The sequence below is a fragment of the Danio rerio genome, chromosome 12, assembly GCF_052040795.2.
Source record: "Danio rerio strain M-AB ecotype USA chromosome 12, GRCz13ab, whole genome shotgun sequence".
Taxonomy (NCBI): domain Eukaryota; kingdom Metazoa; phylum Chordata; class Actinopteri; order Cypriniformes; family Danionidae; genus Danio; species Danio rerio.
The window spans coordinates 34412811-34436863 of NC_141032.1; the positions used below are offsets into that span (position 1 = coordinate 34412811).

General features: G+C 35.4%; 1 protein-coding gene across 4 annotated transcripts in view; it reads left to right on the forward strand.

Annotated features, from left to right (window-relative positions):
- stxbp4 (syntaxin binding protein 4) overlaps positions 1-24053 on the forward strand; it is an 80866-nt gene that overhangs the window by 7568 nt on the left and 49245 nt on the right. For all 4 annotated transcript variants that reach the window (XR_015504309.1, XR_015504310.1, XM_087276573.1 and 1 more), the window contains exons 4-14: positions 849-922; positions 1033-1128; positions 1213-1282; positions 1860-1934; positions 4704-4783; positions 7846-7975; positions 8563-8695; positions 13851-13957; positions 14122-14353; positions 17541-17619; positions 21011-21099. Coding sequence is in view for 2 of the 4 variants with exons in the window: in XM_087276573.1 (XP_087132699.1) it covers positions 849-922; positions 1033-1128; positions 1213-1282; positions 1860-1934; positions 4704-4783; positions 7846-7975; positions 8563-8695; positions 13851-13957; positions 14122-14353; positions 17541-17619; positions 21011-21099 (1165 nt within the window). In the remaining 2 variants the exon portion in view is untranslated. The remainder of the gene's footprint in view (positions 1-848; positions 923-1032; positions 1129-1212; positions 1283-1859; positions 1935-4703; positions 4784-7845; positions 7976-8562; positions 8696-13850; positions 13958-14121; positions 14354-17540; positions 17620-21010; positions 21100-24053) is intronic.

The window sequence follows — 24053 nt, forward strand, 5'->3', positions numbered from 1 at the left end:
GTCATAGTTTTATTAGCATCTCACTTGATGTCCTTTAAAGTAAAGCATTGTATTTGTTTGCTTTTGGTCTGTTGAGGGGATTAAATACAATGGGGATCAGACTCCATATATGCCCTCTTTTTGTAAAGGAATTACTATTAGACGCTTTCATAGTTTATCTACAGTTCATTTACCTACATTTTGTGATTTTTAATATACAAGCATAGTAACCTACTTTCTGAATAAGCTTTTCTTTATTTTGCCTTATGATGAATCATTGCTTCAACCATATTGTTTACTGTAATTTATTTTACATTTTTAAAGCCCATATTCGATTTACTCACTCACTTTTTTCAGCTTAGTCCCTGATTTATCAGAGGCTGCCACAGTGGAACGAACCGTCAATTACTCTGGCATACGTTTTATGCGGTGGATGCCTTTCCAAACACATTAAATTCATACGTTCATATTTCTATATTAAAAGTGGTTTAACCTACTGAATCATTACAGTAAATAAATTTAACATAAATTTAAAAAACACTGAGGTGCAATTTTACATCCAAATTTATATATATATATATATATAGCATTTATATATATATTTGTTCTGCAGCATTTACCATTATCTTCTTCTGTTGTAATAAATCTCTCATTATGCAGCCATTTTGGAGAAAAAAAAAAGATGAGGAATGATTATATTCTTTCCTCTGGGATTTAATAATTCTTGCATCAGAGGGTCAACCGCATTATTACTATCCATTCGATAATCTGTGTTTTTAAAAAACAGTCTGGAACATTCATCTGAAAATCTTCCCTTTAGGATAGTATGTCTTGTACCGATTTGTAAAAGAATCTCTCTTTTTTTTCAGGACAATAATGGGACCTCATGGCATCAACCGTGCTGTGGAAAGACTAGAGTTTACAGACTGTAAAAAAGGACTTGGTGAGTTTATTATAATATTTTTTAGAATATCCATTGCTTTGAGGCATTTCGGTGTACAGTTTGTCCTGTCACTCCCATTAATCCAAAAAACATTGTTCTCAATTTGATAGGCGTGAAGATTATTGGGGGCTACAGGGGACAGAGCGGTGAAGAGTTCGGCATTTTCATTAAACGCGTTTTGCCAGGTGGCGTCGCGGCACAGGACGGTATGTTCTTTCTCCCAAAATCTCGCTGGAATACGTCTATTTAGATTCTGGGGATGATGGATGGTGTCCCTTTCTGTCTTTCAGGGCGTCTCAGACCAGGGGACCTCATTTTAGATGTCAACAACATGAATTTACGGGGTGTTACGAATGAAAAGTAATTTATTTTGGATTGTTTACTGTATGAGCATGTAATAAATGACAAGATGCCTGGAGTATATTAAAATAACTGAACTGAATTGAGAATTACAGTTTAAGTGAGAATTATTATCCCTCCTAAATTTTTAGCTCCACTGTTAATTTTTCCTCTATTTCTGTCTAATGTAAAGATTTTTTTCATAAATGATTTCTTTAATCTTTGCCATAATGACAGTACATAATATTTTACTAGATTATTTAAGGTACTTGTTGCTTAAAGTGCCGTTTAAAGGCTTAACTAGGTTAATTAGGCAAATTAGTGTAATTAGGCAAAAAATTGTATAACAGTGGTTTATTTTATAGACAATGGAAAAAATATCGCTTAAAGGGGCTAATAATTTTGACCTTGAAATGCTTTTTAAAAATTAAAAACTGCTTTTATTCTAGATAAATAAAACAAATAAGACTTTCTCCAGAGGCAAAATATTATAGGAAATACTGTGAAAAATTCCTTGCACTGAAATATTTGAAAAAGAAAAAAAGGCACAGGAGGGCTAATAATTTTAACTTCAACTGTATATGTGTTGTTTTATTAGGGCAGTGGAGGTTCTTCGAATGGCATCAGCTACAAATCACATGTCTTTACTGGTAGTACGTGACGACGCTTCCAGGTAAAATTTTTAAAAATTGGGATATTTTTACTTAATTATGAATGACTTCAGATGCCAAAACCAGACTTAAAGCAACACTCTTCTCTTTGGAAATAGGCTCATTTTACAAGTCACCTAGAGTTAGTCATCAAGTCAGTTAAGTTTTACCATATTTAAATCCATTTAGCTAGAATAGAATTTTTAACTTAGCTTAGCATAGATCAATAAATTGGATTAGACCATCACCAACTTTCGCAAAAATGTCAAAAAAGTGTTTTAATAATTTTCCTATTTAAAGCCTGACTCTTCTGTGGTTACATTGTATGAGCAACAACTCATTCTGGCATTATAATCAAGTAACGATGAAAGCGAATTTGTACAACTTTAAAGGTAAGTTTTTCAATCAAAAATGTTTTTATTATAAAATGGTTGTATCGCAAACAAATATTGTTCTATTCTAACGAATTATACAAACTTAGTTTTAAAACATTCACACTTATGACTGGTTTTGTGGTCCAGGGTCATGAATGGAGAAAAGAAACATCCCTTTAACCAAGTACAGAATGTGCTCTGCTGGACATCATATACTTAATCCTATAAATGGATGAGTACACACGACACACAAGCGTCTTGATTTTTTTTTACATCTAAATATAGTCTTAATGCACTTAAGAACATTAAAGTCTTTAGCACTTCATTAAGAATTTTGGCACTTGTTGAATGAGAACTTTGTTTCCCAGCATCGTGCTGGGTTGCGGCTGGAAGGGCCTTTGCTGTGTAAAATATATGAATAGTTGGTGGTTCATTCCACTTTAAAGGAGAACAAGAAAATTCTGTTTAGATGTTTGCATCTGGAAGGATTGGACCTTAAGAATGTTGATGAAACTTTTATAAAGCAAAACCATTTAAAAATCTTATTAATGAATGAAAAAGAAAAAATAAATTGTGTTTGTTACTGAATTTACTCATTTTTGATTGATCAAAAAAAAATCTAACAGTCAATTACACCAAAACATGATTTCAAACCTGATCATTTTAATCCAAATTTAAAATATAAGTTACATTTAAAAGATAAAAAGTTTGTACTTTACAATTCCCTTTATTGTAAAACACATTTTACTGGACTTTGCTTTTGCTTTTTGCTTTTGCTTTATTTATAGAGCACATTTAAAAACAACAGATGTTGACCAAAGTGCTTTACAAAGCAATCAACATACAAAATCTATACTTGTATTTATAGACAAAAACGGTAAAACAAATTAAAATTAATTGTTTATAATCTAAACAAGAGTCAGAAGGTGATTATTTTTAATGAGACTTAAAAAGCACCAAGGAAAGAGCATGACCTGATATCTAAAGGCGGACCATTCCACAGATGAGGGTCTGTGACAGAAAAAGCCCTGTCTCCTTTTTGATATTGATCGACTGTCCTGCTTTTAATGATTTCAGAAGGCTTTTTTTATTAAATGAACTCTCTTATGGACGTTTTTAACAAAGTGACACCAGGGAAAGTTGTAGAATTTTTATCCTCTATTGACACAAAAAATCGTATTTATTTTATGTATTCGTTTATTTGTTGTTTTTAATGTATATTTATTCTTGAAATGTTCTTGCCATGAAAATAGCCTTGGTGGCTGACATGGCATTAAATAAAAAAATCATTACATTATAAGATAATAACAACATATAATTAAACAAATGAATGAAAATGATTAAGAATTAGATTTATAGCTGCTCAAAAATAGTTTGTTCTACATATTTATTTCAAACAAACAACACCAGAGTCTCATAAATATTACTGTCAATTTAATTGATTTTACTTATATAAAAATTCACTTTGATATGAAAGAAGCTGATCAATGTTTCATGATACAGTGGTTTCTCAAAAGATGTACAAATTATGCTTATCAACAAACAAAAACAAAACAACAACAACCAAAGAATGTGAGATATCATGAAAAGACTCTACTTTACTTTACTAGAACATAAATCATGAATTTAGCTGCTTCTTTTCTTTGTGAGTTGTTCTTTTTTTATGATTGTGTTTTCTTTATCTCTTTTAGTTCAAGTCATTTTAGGAGAATTGAGCTATAGCCGATCCGCAATGCTGAATAATTTTTCGAGGTCACATGCTGTGATTGTTTTGTTTGGTCACTGTCTGCTTAGCCCCAGGTCTCGGATTTGGGCAGTTGTCAAGTTCTTTCTGTCTGTCTCAGTTTAAACAGAGCTGGCATTTTGCTGGTCTCAGTGACTTCCTGATGAGCACTTTTGTACTCCGGCTGAACAGCTGTTGACGTATTTGGGCCGCATGTCTGTCATACGCGCCCTGAGCTGAACCAGCTGAGGTCAGGATTTAAGCTGTAACGGTGTAAAAGGATTACACTCGTAATTAATGGGCAATCAATCACCTCAAACTGCGTCGGGACAGGAAACATTCTGAGAATATGATGTCAAAAAAGTCTACTGCTTAGATCACATTTCTCATTTGGAAAGGCTCCAGCTCTTAACTTTGATTCCAATTTATCGGTGATTACTTCAGTAATCTAATTAAGCGCTTCTAAGCTTCTTTGAGAACTAATGAGGAAGTTGCATTTAATGGGAGTCGTCAAATTAACTAACAAGGCACTGTTAGATAAGATAAGATAAGATTCTATAGCACTTTTTCTTACACGCAAATCAAGCATGATTTAATGAGGAAAATTTCTCCAATTTTAATAATTGGATAATGAAGGTTTCAGAAAGGGTGACTCTAAATAAGACTGATTTTGTGTGTCTGTGTTTGTTTATTAGGAGGGAATTTACTGAATTAATGGAAAAGTATGGCTCCAGCAGTAGTACCAGTTCTGGATCAGACACCTCTGTTTCCACAGGTATTTTCCATTACATCTGTCACTACACTACATTTCAGGAGTGAATGACTTTTGTTTGGTTTTGCGAGCTTGCAAGAACTGATGAAAATGTTGAAATGGATAGAAATGTCGGTATCACTTTATTTTGATGGTCCTTTTAACTTATTTTGTTGAGCTTAAGTTACATTGCATCTACATGCCAACTAATTCTTATTAGATTTTGAGTAGACTGTAAGGTTGAGGTTAGGGTTAGGGTTAGTGTAAGTTGGCATGTACTTGCAAAGTTTCTTATAGTCATTTAAATGTGTTGAAGGAGCAGTATCAACAGATATTGAGCAGACTGTCTACTAATACACAAATGAGAATGAATTGGCATGTAGTTTCAATGCAACTTTTAGTCAACAAAATGTGCAATAGGACCATCAAAATAAAGTCTTACCAAAATGTTCTACAGAGAATGCATCATTGTATTCTGGAGACAATAGATTTATCAAAATTTGCAAAATAAAAAGGAGTTTAATGAAAAGTTTAAGATCAGCAATTATTTTATTTAGTCATTGGGAAAACAAGACAAAAAAATATGATACCAAAAAACATACCAAGTATTTAGCAAGGATGCTATAAATCAATCAATATTGATGATGAAGACCCCCCAAAAATCTTGTCTTAAACCTATTTTTTGTTGTTTTAAAATTGCACACACCCTATAATCACCTCTACACGTTTGTAACCTAATTTGCACTAGTTTATGTGCTGCATTTGGCATTTTTAAGTTATAAGTTATTAATTTTTTATTTGTGCATTTAGGAGTGAATGATGTACGTCTGATTCTGAGAGCTTGCAGGACATGGATAGAAATAGCCTATAGAGCGGTTTGGTTTCTGGAAAGCCTCCTAGTATTCTGCAAACAATAAATTTCTAAAAAAATATACTTGAATGTTGCACAAAATGTAGCTTAATTAATTGTTAAAAAAACTAATTAATTCTTTTATTTAGCTATTATGCAATCAATTACAAGTTTCATTGAAGACCTCAAAAAGCATGTTTTTAGTGTGTGTGTGTGTGTGTGTGTGTGTGTGTGTGTGTGTGTGTGTGTGTGTGTGTGTGTGTGTGTGTGTGTGTGTGTGTGTGTGTGTGTGTGTGTGTGTGTGTGTGTGTGTGTGTGTGTGTAGTTTTTAGATTACATACATTTTATTATTGTCTCTACTTGTTTACCATCTAATTTCACTTTGTTTGTGCTGCGTTTAACATTATGAAAATAATGTGTTTTCTCATTGTCAATATTTTACTCAATTTTACACTCTTATTTGGCTCTCTCTCATACTAATTTCCCCTCTTTAGTCAGTTTAGCTGTTTGTTAATTGCACTGTGCTACTGATATTGTGGCATTCATTTTTGTCTTTTTAAAGTGAAAGAGCAGTAGATGTGTGTTCACAGTATTAAAACACAAATCTCTTGAACTAGACCTTTACACCCTGAATTAGAAAAAATAATGTTTCATGAGAATCCTATGACAACCTATGTTTCATTGTTTTATAGCAAATTGGTCAATGGCTCTAAAGAAACACCAGAATCCAAGAAAGATTCTTCGTGTACAGATTTGCAATATGATCAGACAGATTTATAATGGAATCATGTATGTGTTAAAGCCCAGAATGTTTCAATTAATACTACATTTAAAATGATCCAATATAACTGGGTGATGCATACTTATATCACACTTGAAAAACTAAACAGGTTTAACCCAAACATCCCAAATATATATTTCAAACGCCAAAAAAACATAAAGGAACATTCTTTCATTGTATCTGAATGTGAAGTGGTTAAGATTTTCTGGCAAAACGTTGTAACATTAATCTCCTCAATTATTTCAAATCCAATTCCAGTTACCCCTGCAATATGTGCTTTGGGTTTATTTCCTGTAAGTTTCTCATTACCAGGTTATCAAACTAAAATGATTGACATGTCTTGTTATTGCAAGGTGTTTAGCACTCTATTGGAAGAACAGATATCCATTGACCACTACTGAAAGATTTGACACATTACATTGCTCTGGAAGGAATCACCTACAGCAGTGGCAGATTAACTACTATTTTTAAGAATGTTTATTATTATCAGCCACTTTAACCCTTATAAATAGTTTTAACATTACCACTGTATTGTGCTTATATGTAAAAAAAGAAAAGAAAAAAAAAAGAGAAAACAAAAATAAAATGTCAACGTTTAAATTAAAACGTGCTTTTGAAATTGTAGGCTACTGTTCTGAAAAGTAAAGGAAAAACTCCTGTACGTAAATATAAAGTTTTAAGTATCCTATTCATCAAAATCTGGAAATGTTGCTTGGACCTCATAAATATAGGCTAAATGTCATCATATTCAAATATGAACCATTGGTTATCAATTTTAAAATATATGATGTATGTCCATATGACATATTGGATTACTCTCCATACCACTTGAAGGCAGCCCCTGTACCACCGTTTGAAACCACTGACCTACAGTATAAAGGGCTAATTTTTTAATTAATAATTTTGGGATCTGTTTATACAGTTTTTGGAACGAAACCTTACAGTGGCACAAACAAATACCTCTCACTCTACACCTAAAGGTTCGCAAGCTGTCACTGGGGTGGTACCTTCTCAAAAGGTACAAATTTGTACTTAAAAGGTCCATATTGATACCTCAAGGGTACATATAAGTACTTAAAAAGTACAAAAGAGCTCCTCTTAAAATTTGTAGGTACTAATATATACTTTTGAGGTACCAATATGGACCCTTCAAATACAAATGTGTACCTTTTGAAAAGGTGACAGCTTATGTACCTTTATTTCTGAGAGTGTACTGATTAATCGATTGATTACATGTCTATTTATGTATGTGGAATACAGTACATGGTTTTATTTGTCTCAGCCCATGTATACCAATATATTTAGCTGTTCAACTGAATTTAAATGCTTTGGGGGAGGGAGGCGGAAAGTTGAAATGTAAAAAATCTGTAATTTCATGATAAATTTCAAGCGTTTTTGTTTCTACAAAAAAATTTTTTTTTAATTATAATAAAAAAGAAAATCTCTTGTCATTAGGAAAGATGACAGACACAGCGTCCTCCTCCTCATCATCTAGATCAACCAGTCCTCTGCTTCTTAGTCCTAAAGAACCAAGCCCAGTGTACACCACCGCCTGCATCAACTCCCCATCTCCACAAGTTTGCACGTAAGAACTACAATTACATGCTGGAGATTTGTGGGCTATATGAGGTCAGAAACCCTTGTTAATACACTGGTGTCCACTAAGTGAACTGCAGTCAGCAACTTATTGCATGTGCATGATCCTTTGCACATAAATTTCACATACTTTTGAAATTTCTAGCAAATTAACTTTTCCTTTGCTTAAAAGTTATGGAACCAGATTAGTCTCAAAAGAAATTCACACAAAAGACACGATGTACACATGCGTAGCCAAAAAGTCCATCTACAGGCTTTTATGTGCAACCTAGGAAGCTGGGAAGGGTCTCATTTTTTTAGTTCCATTGCAAGGCACTCACACATTGACATACAGTGTAGCCCCTTTAAACTAGTTTTCAAGTTAAAAGATATGACAGAATCCAGTAGCTTTCTGACACTATTGCAGTTAATAGTCTCCTGATAGAGGAGCTTGAGCCTGAAAACACCTGGCCTAGCCTGAGTGAGAGTGAAATCCCACAAAAAGATTAATTATGAATAATGGGGAAAATCGAATCACTCAAATCTAATTGTTTTTGCTGTTTATCTAAGCACTTACGTTTGGCTCTCTTTCCGCAGTGACTGCATGATTCAATTGATTTGTGTTGCCAAAGGGACGGGGTTAGGCCTGGTCATCAGGGGCGGAGCTAATCGTGCAGAGGGGCCAATGGTGTTCGTTCAGGAAATAATTCAAGGAGGCGACTGCCAAAAAGTATTTGGACATTATCATTGTTATCATTATTATCATTATTATTATTATTATTATTATTATCTATTGTTGTTGTTGTCATTATTATTAGGGGCCAAGCACCGTAGGTGCGTAGGCACCTATTGCTTTCGTTAGTGTTCTTATTATTATTATTATTATTATTATTATTAGGGGCCAAGCACCGTAGGTGCGTAGGCACCTATTGCTTTCGTTAGTGTTCTTATTATTATTATTATTATTATTATTATTCTTCTTCTTCTTCCGTTTCTTCCGCCGGATTTGAATGGCAGCCCATATAGGCGTATGCGGGAAAGTTGTATAATTTGGCACAATGATAGAGGCCAGTATTAACATTAATCAGACCAAACATGAAGTCTCAAAATCAAACTCTCTAGCGCCACCACTTGTCCAAACTTTCACGTATGTTTATCATCATAACTTTTGAACCGAATGGGCTACAATCAAAATTCTTTTTTCCTCTGATTCCTTGGCTCAGTCCGATTCAAACCCACCCTATGACGTCATTTTCCGTCATGAATTTTTTCGCGCTATTTTAAATTTTTTGAAAAACCTATTTGATCAAACTCGTCCTAGGCCGTGTCTCCGATTTTCACCAAAATTGAATCACATGATCTACAGACCATGCCAACCAAAAGTTATGGAATTCAAGTTGATTAGACCAACCGTTTTTGTTTAACTTGCGAACTAATTTAACGTAGAACTTGCGAAAATGGACTTGAGGCGATATCTCCCTAACGCATACACCGATTCACACCAAACTTGGTGTGTGTTATGACAACTAGGGTTTAAGGTTAATTGCGGAGTTTCGGCGCACTGCCCCCTAGTGGTCCGGAGATACTAAAAACTTGCTTTTTGGCTTATAACGTCTCAACCTTTCGTCCGAAACTCATGAAACTGGTCTCATTACATCCGGCAGAGCATGCCGAGTCGAATGATGTCTGATTTTCACAGGTCAGCCATTTTGGGCGTCGCCCATTTCGATTTTTGGCAAAAAATGCTATATTTTACCAACACATTCACATATCATTACAAAACATGGTATGCATCTTCAACCCCATGCCCTGAAAGTACTCAAAAACTTCTGGAGCAGCGCCACCTTTTGGTCAAAAGTGCTTGGCCCCTTAATTGCTGCTTGCAGCTATATTTAGGGGCCAAGCACCGTAGGTGCGTAGGCACCTATTGCTTTCGTTAGTGTTCTTATTATTATTATTATTATTATTATTATTCTTCTTCTTCTTCCGTTTCTTCCGCCGGATTTGAATGGCAGCCCATATAGGCGTATGCGGGAAAGTTGTATAATTTGGCACAATGATAGAGGCCAGTATTAACATTAATCAGGCCAATTATGAAGTCTCAAAATCAAACTCTCTAGCGCCACCACTTGTCCAAACTTTCACGTATGTTTATCATCATAACTTTTGAACCGAATGGGCTACAATCAAAATTCTTTTTTCCTCTGATTCCTTGGCTCAGTCCAATTCAAACGCACCCTATGACGTCATTTTCCGTCATGAATTTTTTCGCGCTATTTTAAATTTTTCGAAAAACCTATTTGATCGAACTCGTCCTAGGCCGTGTCTCAGATTTTCACCAAAATTGAATCACATGATCTACAGACCATGGCAACCAAAAGTTATGGAATTCAAGTTGATTAGACCAACCGTTTTTGTTTAACTTGCGAACTAATTTAACGTAGAACTTGCGAAAATGGACTTGAGGCGATATGTCTGTAACGCATTCACCGATTCACACCAAACTTGGTGTGTGTTATGACAACTAGGGTCTAAGGTTAATTGTGGAGTTTCGGCGCACTACCCCCTAGTGGTCCGGAGATACAAAAAACTTGCATTTTGGCTTATAACGTCTCAACCTTTCGTCCGAAACTCATGAAACTGGTCTCATTACATCCGGCAGAGCATGCCGAGTCGAATGATGTCTGATTTTCACATGTCAGCTATTTTGGGCGTCGCCCATTTCGATTTTTGGCCAAAAATGCTATATTTTACCAACACATTCACATATCATTACAAAACATGGTATGCATCTTCAACCCCATGCCCTGAAAGTACTCAAAAACGTCTGGAGCAGCGCCACCTTATGGCCAATAGTGCTTGGCCCCTTAATTGCTGCTTGCAGCTATATTTATTATTATTATTATTCTTCTTCTTCTTCCGTTTCTTCCGCCGGATTTGAATGGCAGCCCATATAGGCGTATGCGGGAAAGTTGTATAATTTGGCACAATGATAGAGGCCAGTATTAACATTAATCAGGCCAATTATGAAGTCTCAAAATCAAACTCTCTAGCGCCACCACTTGTCCAAACTTTCACGTATGTTTATCATCATAACTTTTGAACCGAATGGGCTACAATCAAAATTCTTTTTTCCTCTGATTCCTTGGCTCAGTCCGATTCAAATGCACCCTATGACGTCATTTTCCGTCATGAATTTTTTCGCGCTATTTTAAATTTTTCGAAAAACCTATTTGATCGAACTCGTCCTAGGCCATTTTTCCGATTTTCACCAAAATTGAATCACATGATCTACAGACTATGCCAACCAAAAGTTATGGAATTCAAGTTGATTTGACCAACCGTTTTTGTTTAACTTGCGATCAAATTTAACGAAGGACTTGCGAAAATGGACTTTAGACGATATCTCCGTAACGCATTCACCGATTCACACCAAACTTGGTGTGTGTTATGACAACTAGGGTCTGAGGTTACAGGCAGAGTTTCGGCGCACTGCCCCCTAGTGGTCCGGAGATATAAAAAACTTGCTTTTTGGCTTATAACATCTCAACCTTTCGTCCGAAACTCATAAAACTGGTCTCATTACATCCGGCAGAGCATGTCGAGTCAAATGACGTCTGATTTTCACAGGTCAGCCATTTTGGGCGTCGCCCATTTTGATTTTAGGCCAAAAATGCTATATTTTACCAACATATTCACATATTATTACAAAACATGGTATGCATCTGGCACAATGATAGAGGCCAGTATTAACATTAATCAGGCCAAATATGAAGTCTCAAAATCAAACTCTCTAGCGCCACCACTTGTCCAAACTTTCACATACATTTATCATCATAACTTTTGAACCGAATGGGCTACAATCAAAATTCTTTTTTCCTCTGATTCCTTGGCTCAGTCCGATTCAAACCCACCCTATGACGTCATTTTCCATCATGAATTTTTTCGCGCTATTTTAAATTTTTCGAAAAACCTATTTGATCGAACTCGTCCTAGGCCGTGTCTCCGATTTTTACCAAAATTGAATCACATGATCTACAGACCATGCCAACCAAAAGTTATGGAATCCAAGTTGATTAGACCAACCGTTTTCGTTTAACTTGCGAACTAATTTAACGTAGAACTTGCGAAAATGGACTTGAGGCGATATCTCTGTAACGCATTCACCGATTCACACCAAACTTGGTATGTGTTATGACAACTAGGGTCTAAGGTTAATTGCGGAGTTTCGGCGCACTGCCCTCTAGTGGTCCGGAGATACTAAAAACTTGCTTTTTGGCTTATAACGTCTCAACCTTTCGTCCGAAACTCATGAAACTGGTCTCATTACATTCGGCAGAGCATGCCGAGTCGAATGATGTCTGATTTTCACAGGTCAGCCATTTTGGGTGTCGCCCATTTCGATTTTTGGCCAAAAATGCTATATTTTACCAACACATTCACATATCATTACAAAACATATTATTCTTCTTCTTCTTCCGTTTCTTCCGCCGGATTTGAATGGCAGCCCATATAGGCGTATGCGGGAAAGTTGTATAATTTGGCACAATGATAGAGGCCAGTATTAACATTAATCAGGCCAATTATGAAGTCTCAAAATCAAACTCTCTAGCGCCACCACTTGTCCAAACTTTCACGTATGTTTATCATCATAACTTTTGAACCGAATGGGCTACAATCAAAATTCTTTTTTCCTCTGATTCCTTGGCTCAGTCCGATTCAAACCCACCCTATGACGTCATTTTCCGTCATGACTTTTTTCGCGCTATTTTAAATTTTTCGAAAAACCTATTTGATCGAACTCGTCCTAGGCCGTGTCTCAGATTTTTACCAAAATTGAATCACATGATCTACAGACCATGCCAACCAAAAGTTATGGAATTCAAGTTGATTAGACCAACCGTTTTCGTTTAACTTACGAACTAATTTAACGTAGAACTTGCAAAAATGGACTTGAGGCGATATCTCTGTAATGCATTCACCGATTCACACCAAACTTGGTGTGTGTTATGACAACTAGGGTCTAAGGTTAATTGCGGAGTTTCGGCGCACTGCCCCCTAGTGGTCCGGATATACTAAAAACTTGCTTTTTGGCTTATAACGTCTCAACCTTTCGTTCGAAACTCATGAAACTGATCTCATTACATCCGGGAGAGCTTGTCGAATCAAATGATGTCTGATTTTCACAGGTCAGCCATTTTGGGCGTCGCCCATTTTGATATTTGGCCAAAAATGCTATATTTTACCAACACATTCACATATCATTACAAAACATGGTATGCATCTTCAGCCCCATGCCCTGAAAGTACTCAAAAACGTCTGGAGCAGCGCCACCTTATGGCCAATAGTGCTTGGCCCCTTAATTGCTGCTTGCAGCTATATTTATTATTATTATTATTATCTATTGTTGTTGTTGTTGTTACTATTATTATTTATTTATGTATATTTTTACTATTATTATCATTACTATTATTATTATTATTACTATTATTTTTATAATGATGAAATTATTACTACTACTATTATTATTGTATAGTGTTTTTGTTGTTGTTGTTGTTGTTTTTATTATTACTGTTATTATTTTTATTATTTATAGTATTGTTGTTATTATTTTTTTACTATTATTATTAATATAATAAGAAGAATTGTTTGACCACCAATTAGAATAATTTTTGAAAGGATCATGCAGCAGTGAAGAATAATAGGATTAGTCATCACAGCAATGCATAAATTAATTAAATAAAATATGTTATTAACATTTATTAGTAAAGACCTTATAAAACTTTTGTCAAAAACAAAACTTTTGAACATCAATTTAAGATTAAGAAGACTAAACTGAATTACAACAAAGTAAAAATAAAATGTTTTTCCCTGTGTGACTCTAGGACGGGAGGCTAAAGTCCGGGGACCAGCTTATATCCATCAACAAGGAGTCACTTGTTGGAGTAACACATGAAGAAGCCAAAAGCATACTTACTCGAACCAAACTCAGGTTAAGATATTTTCATATGAACACAACCTTTCCATAATGACAACGTAATTCAAATATGCTTGATATATTAGGACAGTTTGTTTCCATCCAAAACAAATCCATCTGAATGATGGGTCTACAGTAATGTTTACAAGAATATCTGTAAATGTGACTTGACCCCACAGACCAGACCCTACAGTAGAAATCGCATTTATCAGACGAAGATCTTCGTCAGGCTCCAGCAGTGGACCACACAGCCCTATCTCCCTTCAACCCTCCTGCAGTACAAATCCTCCAGCTCCCCAAACCAAGCCCTCTGGACTGAGTGGAGCAGCTTTACCTGGAGGCCTCGTTCCCAAAATAGCCAACACTCCCAATTCTGGAAGTGAGACGTTGCCTTCTGTTGAACTTACTAAGGTAAGTTCTCAGTTTGTGCATTCTCGCTTTCTACCCTCAGGATTAAGGGAAAGACACAAGGAAAAGATGCGAGGACAGAGGAATTGAGTAGTGAAATTATTAGTCAGAATTATTAGCACTCCTGAATTATTAGCCACCCTGTAGCTTTTTTCAACACATTTCTAAACATAATAGTTTTAAGAACTAATTTCTAATAACTGATTACCTTTATCTTTGCCATGATGTCAGTAAAGGCATAACTAGGGTAATTAAGTTAACTAGGCAAGTTAGGGTAATTAGGCAAATCATCGTATAATGAGGGGGCTTAAAGGGGCTAATATTATTGACCTTAAAATGTTTTTTTTTTCCTTTTTTTAAACTGCTTTTATTCTTAACAAAATAAAACGAATAAGACTTTCTTCAGAAGATTTTTTTTTTTAGGAAATACTGTGAAGAATTCCCTGCTTTGTTAAAAATAAGTGGGGAAATATTGGAAAAAGAAAGAAAAATTCACAGGAGGGCCAATAATTCAACTGTATATCCACACTTATTTACCGTCACTTCCAAGTGTCAGCATTTACATTTAGTCATTTAGCAGATGCTTTTGTCCAAAGCGACTTACAGGGAATACACTTATACAAATGCAATACAACACACACAAGACGTGCTAATTATACGAAGAACTGTTTGTGCTCAGAGAATTAAATGCTAGAGTTAATCATTCATTCATTCATTCATTCATTTTCTTTTCTTCTTAGTCCTTTTATTAATCTGGACAGCCAACTTATCCAGCATGTTTTAGTTAGAGGATGCCCTTTCAGCTGAAACCCATCTCTGCAAAACATCCATACACACTCATTCACACTCATACAGTACCGACAATTTAGCTTACCCAATTTGCCTGTACCGCATGTCCTAGGACTATGGGGGAAATCAGAGCACCTGGAGGAACCCGACGCAAACGCGGTGAGAACATGCAACACCACACAGAAACGCCATCTGACCCAGCAGAGGCTCGAACCAGCAACCTTCTTGCTGTGAGGCAACAGCACTACCTACTGCGCCACCGCGTCACCTGCACTAGAGTTAATCATTCAATGATTATTGTACACGTCTTGTTACGGCTCAGAATTCCTGAATATTATAGATAATAATTTCAACCATTACAAAACACCAAATTTGTATGTTTTTTAAACTTGTTATTAACAATGGATTAGCTCCAGTTATGAACTTTTTTTATTTGTGCTAAAAAGTTACATCAAAACTAGAAAAAACTAAGAAAACAAACCACATTTACAGTAACTTTATGCTTAATAATTACATTAATGTGTGTTTGAATTTTCTGCCTTAGTTCGCGATTTTTTGTCGTAGGTGTGCATCACGTTTAGTCAATAAAATATTTGCATATCCTCACACAAGCCTCCTCACTTCAAAAGAATTGTTTTTTTTTTTAATAATTTCATTTCATAGCAAAAACATTATTATTTCACTTATCCCATTGACGGATCATTTCGCTTGTTTTAGTGCATTTTTGCAGTGCCCTGTCCTCGATTCTTGCCTCCTCGCTGTGCAGTTAGAGAATTAAAATGTCCATCAAGACTACTGAGCTTGATTGGTTTCCGGGTCGTAGGATGAAGAATGGCTGAGAAAGGAAATGAGGAAGGATATTGAGAATCACCCAGAGAGTCATACACCTTTATCAGCAGAGCTGTGGTGAAAATCATTTGAGAAATATGTTTTGTGATTTCAGATTGCTTCGCTATCCTATATTGAATCAATTTTGAGCTTAATTTATGACAGGCTAGGCTAGTTTTTAACTGTACACTTAAATGCTCACATTAGAGCGGCACGGTGGCTCAGTGGTTAGCACTGTTGTCTCACAGCAAGAAGGTTGGTGGTTCAAGTTCCAACTGGACAGTTGGCATTTCTGTGTGGAGTTTGCATGTTCTCCCCATGTTCATGTGGGTTTCCCATTGGTGCTCTGGTTTCCCCCACTGTCCAAAGACATGCACTAAAAGTGAATTGGGTAAATTAAATTGGAAATAGTGTATGAGTGTTTGTGAATGTGAGTGTATGGGTGTTTCCTAGTACTTGGTTGCGAGGGGTTGGGTTTCCGCTGTGTAAAAAACATATGCTGGAGTACTTGGCGGTTCATTCTGCTGTGGCGACCCCTGATAAATCGGAGACTAGGCTGAAGGAAAACAAATAAATGAATGATAAATGCTCACATGGAATAGCTCTTGTGCTCTCAGCTGAGTCATGTATTTTGACTTTTATGCCACGAGATTAATATAAACACCACTCACTATGAACACTCTTATAATTTATATTTATATACACTGTTATATAATCTTATAATTTGCTTTAACCTTTCCTAACTTCATTAATGATTATTTTAGGTTCAAGTGGTTTTTATAAGGACATGGATGCAAGCAGAGAATGGCTATTTATAAATCATACAGCATCATCTGCTGCCCAGAATCTACTATAGAGAGAATATTGGTGCATTTTAAAAATCTCATAATCAATTTCTCACCAGTTTTTGACCACAGGTCTATTATTCAGCGTATAATGATCATTTCGAAGTCTTCATTTCACAAATTTACAAGGGCAAAGACCTTAGGAAGATAGTGACTGTTTAGATTAGAGAAGGCATAGGCCATATTTTTCAATTTGTCTTTGTAAAATATTTATGTCGGGATATTAGCTCGTCAGATAAGTGCTCATTTTAACTTTAAGTCATGTTTACATTTTTAAAGGATGTTTATGTTGATTTTTAAACGCTGGCATAGTAGTTGGATTAACTAATTGTAAACATGTTCAATTTAAATAGATTACAAGATTTTACTGACAGGGATCAGAAAACTATAAGGTGAGCCAGTCCCATTAGTTTTTGCTTGAATTTGTCAACTTTGTGAAATGACAACCCAGTGATTTTAAGTCTCTGAACGTTTTTAACCTGTATGCGTAGTTCATGTAGGCTGTCTCTTGGGGTGTTTGGAGTCTCCACAAACTGTAAAATGTGCTACATGTTTGAAGCATAGCATTTTGTGTTTTAATCCTTAAGGACTACCAACATTCAGTGACTATACTTCTATCTGTCACAACCTTGTTTTGGCCTTGTCTTAGCAGCAGACTGAATAAGGTCTATTAGCAATGCTTCAGAGACAGTGGTTAATGTTTCCATTAATTTGTGTCTTTCCTACAGGTACGAGCAGCAACAGGGAAGCCTGTTCTTGCCCCCGTGACCTCACCTGAGAGTGCCTGCACCACAGTGGCCAACGCTGGTACTGCAGTCCTGTATTTACTTACAGTAGACTTGAACTCCTATTTAGAGATTTAATTCTGTTTCCAGTGTTTGTGTCTGATTGTTCTTTACCACAGACGATTATTTAAAAGGACAAATATTCTGGTATAAACCACAAAAAAATTAGAATTACAATGGAAATGTGTTAAACTATTAATTCCAAGAATGAAAACAACAAAAACTGGTAACACTTCTCAATAAGGTTGTATTAGTTAATGTTAGTTAATGTATTAGTTACATGGATTAACAACAAACAATACATTAATTGCAGTTTTTAATTATCTTTTTGAACACTAAAGAAAATAAAGTTGTTCACTGTTACTTCTTGATAACTCAGTTTATTAACTGGGTTGATACTTATAACTAATGGATAAGTAAATGTTGAACTGTGATTAGTAAATGAGATACAAGTATTGTTTGCTCGTAGTTCATGTTAGTCAGTACATTAACTATTGGAACATTATTTTAAAGTGTGACTGAATAACTTGAATCTATAGCTATTATCTCATAGTAACATAAATTGGATGTAGTGAGAGAGAATGTTTGGTAAAAATGTCTCTAAACATATTCAAAAAGCAGGGAAAAGCTACAAAAATTAATTAAAAACTAAAAATTTATAAAGACATCTTATATATATTTAATGAACTTTTCTTCATTTGCCAAAAGTATTTAAGCTAGAAATGCTTGACTGCATTTACAGTATAATCTTTAAATATGAAAAAGATTGTCTAAATTCTGCTTATTTTTTTACTTTTAACTGTTACATTTGAATGCATTTAGATTCAGTGTCATCTAAAAGGTTCGCACAACTCGACACATTCAGTTAACTCTAGTTAATAATAGAATTACTAAATCTGAAACCAAATATATAAATAGTAAATAAAAATGTTAATAATAATAATATAACAATAATGTTAATAATAATTATAAAATTATATTAATAATAATTCCTTAATAATATTAATAACTCCTTACTTTTATATAATTCTTTTTTTCTGGACACTCAAAGCACTTCAAACATTTTTGAGGAGAATCTCCTCATCCACAACCAGTGTGCAGCATCTGTCTGGATGATGCGATGGCAGCTATATTGCGCCAGACCGCACACCACACACTAGCTAATTAGTGGAAAGGAGAACGTGATAAAGCCAATTGTGATAGAGGTTTTTTAGGAGGCCATGATGGACAGGCCAGTAAGCAAATTTGTCCAGAATGCTGTTTTTTTTTTAACGATCTCAGAGAGTCAGGACCTTGGTTTAACGTCTCATCCAAAAGACAGCGCCTACTGAGCAGTATAGTGTCCCCATCAACATACTGGGGCATTAGGACAGGTTGAGCGCCCCCTACTAACATTACTTCCAGCAGCAACCTAGCTTTCCTATGCGGTCTTCCATGCTGGTACTGACCAGGCACAGCTCTGCTTAGCTTCAGTGGTCGACCATGCGAGAGTTGCAAAGAGCTAGCTGCCGGCTGGTGTTCACAAAATAAAAGCTAAAAGACTTATAAAAACAGGAATGAAACTCTAACTAAACTGAAATTTACAGCAAATTTAAAGATAGTATCTAAATAAAAACTAATTTAAAAAAGTAAAACTACAATAATATTAACACTAATACTACCCAATATTAACACTATAAATGACACTAATGAAAGCTTTGCTGTCTCAAATAGTCCTGTTCTTTCTAATGTTTCAGTTTTTTATTGAACCCATAACTTCTATACTTTACTTTAAACTAACCTCACAGCACTGGTCTGTGCAGCCTTTCACATTCTGATGCATTGTAAATCTGAAACTCGTAGATAAGAAACATTCAGGCACAACCGGGATTAGACTACCTGTTCTGCAGACATTTAGACAGCCGTGTGCTGATGAGACGTGGCGTTTGTAACCCAAGATAATCCAGCTGGCATGAATCTAAAAATGGATATTACCATCAACATGACACATAACTCCAGGTGAAATCCAGGATACTGAACTCGATTCTGGACATGGTTGCATTTCATCGACGAGCACCTTTAATAAATCAGATTTCAACACCAGCTGTACTGCGTAACGAACATGGAATATGAAATAAAAAACATTACAGTTTCCCAATGTTTTGTCTAAACTCTAACCTCAGGACTTTTTCCGTTGTTTTGCATAAAGAACTGCATGTGCATATTCACAGACGTAGATAATGAAAACAAATCACTTCACGTTGCATGAAATCCTCATTGAGATTTAATGCCAAATCTGTCACGGCAATGGATATTATTCTAAATATTGGCTTTGAAATTCCAAGAAATCATTGTGAGGAAATAAATCCTCTTCCCAAATGGATAAACAAATATGCGGATAATGAACGAGTGAACGATAAACTATGAGATGGTGAGCTCATAGTGAGAGTACATACCTGTGAGCTCAGTTACACTGTGCTGTTATTCAGCGTAAGAGGATTTGACAGGGTTGGCACTATTTTGAGCAAAGCATTGTGCTTTCAGTTTACTGTTCATCTAGATGGGGAGGGTTTATCGAGGAAAAACACGGTCTGCACAAACAATATTAATTCCTGCTTGTACACAAAAGCATTTATCTAAGCCACCACGAAGGATCAAATATAATAAAGTAATATTAGAATGAGTTTAAACTGCTGTCCTGAATTGTCCCTGGTGTTTTTGAACACTTAAGGGACTCTTTGCTCAATGATTTCAAACTGTTTTGATATTGATAACAATAAAATATTCTTATTAAATAATAATTTTTTAAAGTATATTTTAAAGGGAGAAAAAATACAAAATATTTTTAAAATATAAACTTTAATGCTTTAATATATTTTAAATATAAGTAAATATATTAATATATATATATATATATATATATATTTTTTTTTTTAAATAGTACAACTAAACAGATACAATAAATATTATATTTTTATTTAATGTATATAATTTGTATTTATTTTATTATTTTATGTACATTTTTATTTATTTATTAAAAAAAATTTTATCTTAGTGGTTGAAAATTTTAGAGAGGCTGTGTGTGTAAAAAAATCCAAAGCAAACGTCATCTGCAAACAAATGATTATTATAACCGTGTCCAATGTGCGACGACCAAAAACAGTACAAATGCACAAGATTTTCACAAAACACTTGTTATATAACGCAGAAACATGCATGCATTTTTAAGTGTGGCTTAAATACCCAAATACTCTTTTCTTTCGTGCCACTACTGCTACAAATCTACTCAAACAAATGATACCCTCATGGACTTATGTAACCGTCTTAAAAAATGTGATGTGCTTTACCAAAAGCACAAACAGCTGTTTTTGCAAAGGAGATTTTTTGGAGATTATGTGCTTGCAGTTTAACTCATTTTCTTTCTCTTTGCTCAGATGCATCCGCTGCCTGTAACCCCAGCAGACCCTCCAAACCTCTGTGCTCCGTCCAAAGCTTCGAACTCAAGCCCGAAAAAATCGACCAGGTCTTTAAAATCTAATCCTTTTAATTTCAGAACATTAGTTACACTGCAAAAAACATATTCTGTTAAATTTACGGTAAAAAAACTGGCAGCTGTAGTTGCCAGAATCTTACAGTTAAAAATAAATACACATTATTTGTTCAGCATAGGATACAACATAACCGATGAGGAAAAATATCCTTAAATAACCATAGTAATGTCAAAAAAAAAAAAAACATAAAAATTGAATTGTCATGCAAGGAATTCTGGTAAAGTACATTTGACAGTTATTCACCATATATATTAAGGAAACATAAGACGTTTTTACAATGTACATTTCTATCCAAAGTTGTAAATTTACTTAATGAATTTCATGCCAATGTTTTGAAAACATTAACATGGTACAGTATATGAATAATATCAGAGAGCAGCAGTATATGGATGCTATTACAAATCTGTTAGTGTAGACTTTTTATTTTTAAGAAAGAAAAATACTCAGCTGTGTGGAGCACACTCACAATTGCACAATTTTTTCAAAAGGAATGGGAAGCTTATAAGAAGATGTAAGGAGAGAAATATATTGGGTTGTGTTCACATATTGGGTTTTTTGCACAAGCAAGTTCATCACTTCCAACGGAGGCATACATCTTGCGACATGGTCACGTTTTCAGGCGAACCATGTTGAAAACATCTCAACTTTTAAAAATGAGTAACGTGACAGATCAGGTTTATACTCTGTATTGAATTTACACATTCCAATATAATAGTTACATCAGACAGGGCAGCACGGTGGCACAGCGAGTAGCACAATCACTTTACAGCAAGAAGATCGCTGGTTCAAGCCTTAGTTGGGTCAGTTGGCATTTCTGTGTGGAGTTTGCATATTCTCCCTATGTTAGTGTGGGTTTTCTCCAGGTGCCCTGGTTTCCCCCACAAGTCCAAAAACATGTGGTATAGGTGAATTGGGTAAGCTCAGTTTTCCGTAGTGTATGTGTGAATGATTGTGTATGGATGTTCCCAGTAATGGGTTGCAGCTGGAAGGGCATCTGCTGTGTAAAACATATGCTGGATAAGTTGGCGATTCATTCCGCTGTGGCGACGCCAGATTAATAAAGGGAATATGCTGAAATGATAATGAAGGAATGAATGAATCACATCAGACAAACACAGAACACCTAAACACTGCAGTGCGTTTTTAATTTTTTCCGTAAATAAAACTTGTATCAGAGCTGCAGCAATGATTTGTCAGCTTGTCATCCTCTGAGAAAATGGTTGATGGTCACCTAGTAATGACAGACAGCAAAGGTTCAGAAGCGCAAAGTGCATTGAAATCAAGCGCCAACCTCCCGATCTCCCTCGTGAAGCTAATACAGAAGTAACTGAAACTGCAATGCATTGACATTCCGCTAGTCCTGGCTCCACATTAAAGCACATTTCTATTGACCCCAATGTTAAAATGGCCAACTTAACAGCAGAAAAAAGGTGTTTACAGCCTGGGACAAAAAACTATTTTGGTGTATACAGATAATATTACCCTTCATGACAACTGTGAGGGGGTGAATTTTGTTAACAACTCATGCGTTTCGTTTATATTAAATTATATTAAGTCTGCATAATTAAGGGCGTGGCCACTTGAATGACAGGTAGGTCTTGCTGGTTGCTGTCATTTCACCTCAGCTGATTCCGGCTGATTAGCCGCTGATTTCGGCATATTCATTGTAGTTTTTGTGTTGTTTTATGTGGCTGTACACAGTCAGTTGCCTTTTGGAAATATTTCCTACAATTATCAGATAATATGACATGCTGTGGGCACTTAATTGTGTTCACAAATAATTCAAGTGGCCTCCATTTTCCAGATTAGTAAAATTATATATTTAAATACCATATCTGTAAATGTATTTATTTTATTTTAGATAATTTATCATTTATATTTTTCTTTAAAACTTAAATACACTCCAGAATGCCAGGTAATGAGGTATTAAGCGTTTCTCCCAAAGAAAAGTCAGTCTAAGCAAAATGCTAGCAGGCATTTTTAGCTCCGTTGATGCTTTGCCTCTTTGCCCTTTTTTGGTAACTCCTGGTAGGCACAATGACGAACAAAATGGTAACAGTTGGCCACTCCTACTTGTAGCTTTATTTGCGCTCTTCAGAAACCTATGGGTGCCATCACAGATACTACATCCATATTTTTTACTGTCTTTGATTGAAAGTGAAGGAAGCGACATGCTCGCACTTTCCACGCAAACTTAATCGCGATATGTGAACAATCCCTAAAAGTGATTTGTCAAGCCCATTCACCTGTGTAAAGCACATTAAGAATTGCCCAATATTTTCCTGAACAAAATGGATTGTTGAAAAGAAAGTGTGGTGCATATGAAGAGGACAAAGTTTATCACCTACAAGGTGGTTTATCAAGCCCACACTCCTGCATGAAGCACACTATTTTAAAAATTGCACATTTTGAAAAGTGTTGAAAAGTGTCTGGTGCATATGAAGCACCTACAGGTGGTTATCAAGCCCACTCACCAATGTAGATCACACTCTGAATTGCACAGAATTTTTCTTATCGGATAAATATTTACACGAGTCATTTGTTTGAATAAGCTTTCATTGCATATTTGTTTTTCATGCAGATCTTGGGGTTTCCATCCAGTGTTTTTTTAAATGCGATACACCAAAAATAGGTGGATGGTAACATCCATCTTGTATCTGTCCAACCACAGAAGTACAGAAACATCTAGCATTTATAGCAAGGTCATACGCTGGTTGTCCTTCCAGTAGGCCTTAATGATTGGTTACCCCACAGTCTCAGTACTGGATTGATCCTTTATGGTTTTAATATTGTGTACAGGGGGATTTATTCCCTGTTGGACAATGTATGCAGTTAGCATGCTCTCTTGTATCTACTCCTACTGTGGTGTGATGGGAAAATCAATAGAGACTATGCTACAGCTTCAGTGGGTTCGCTCATGCTGATC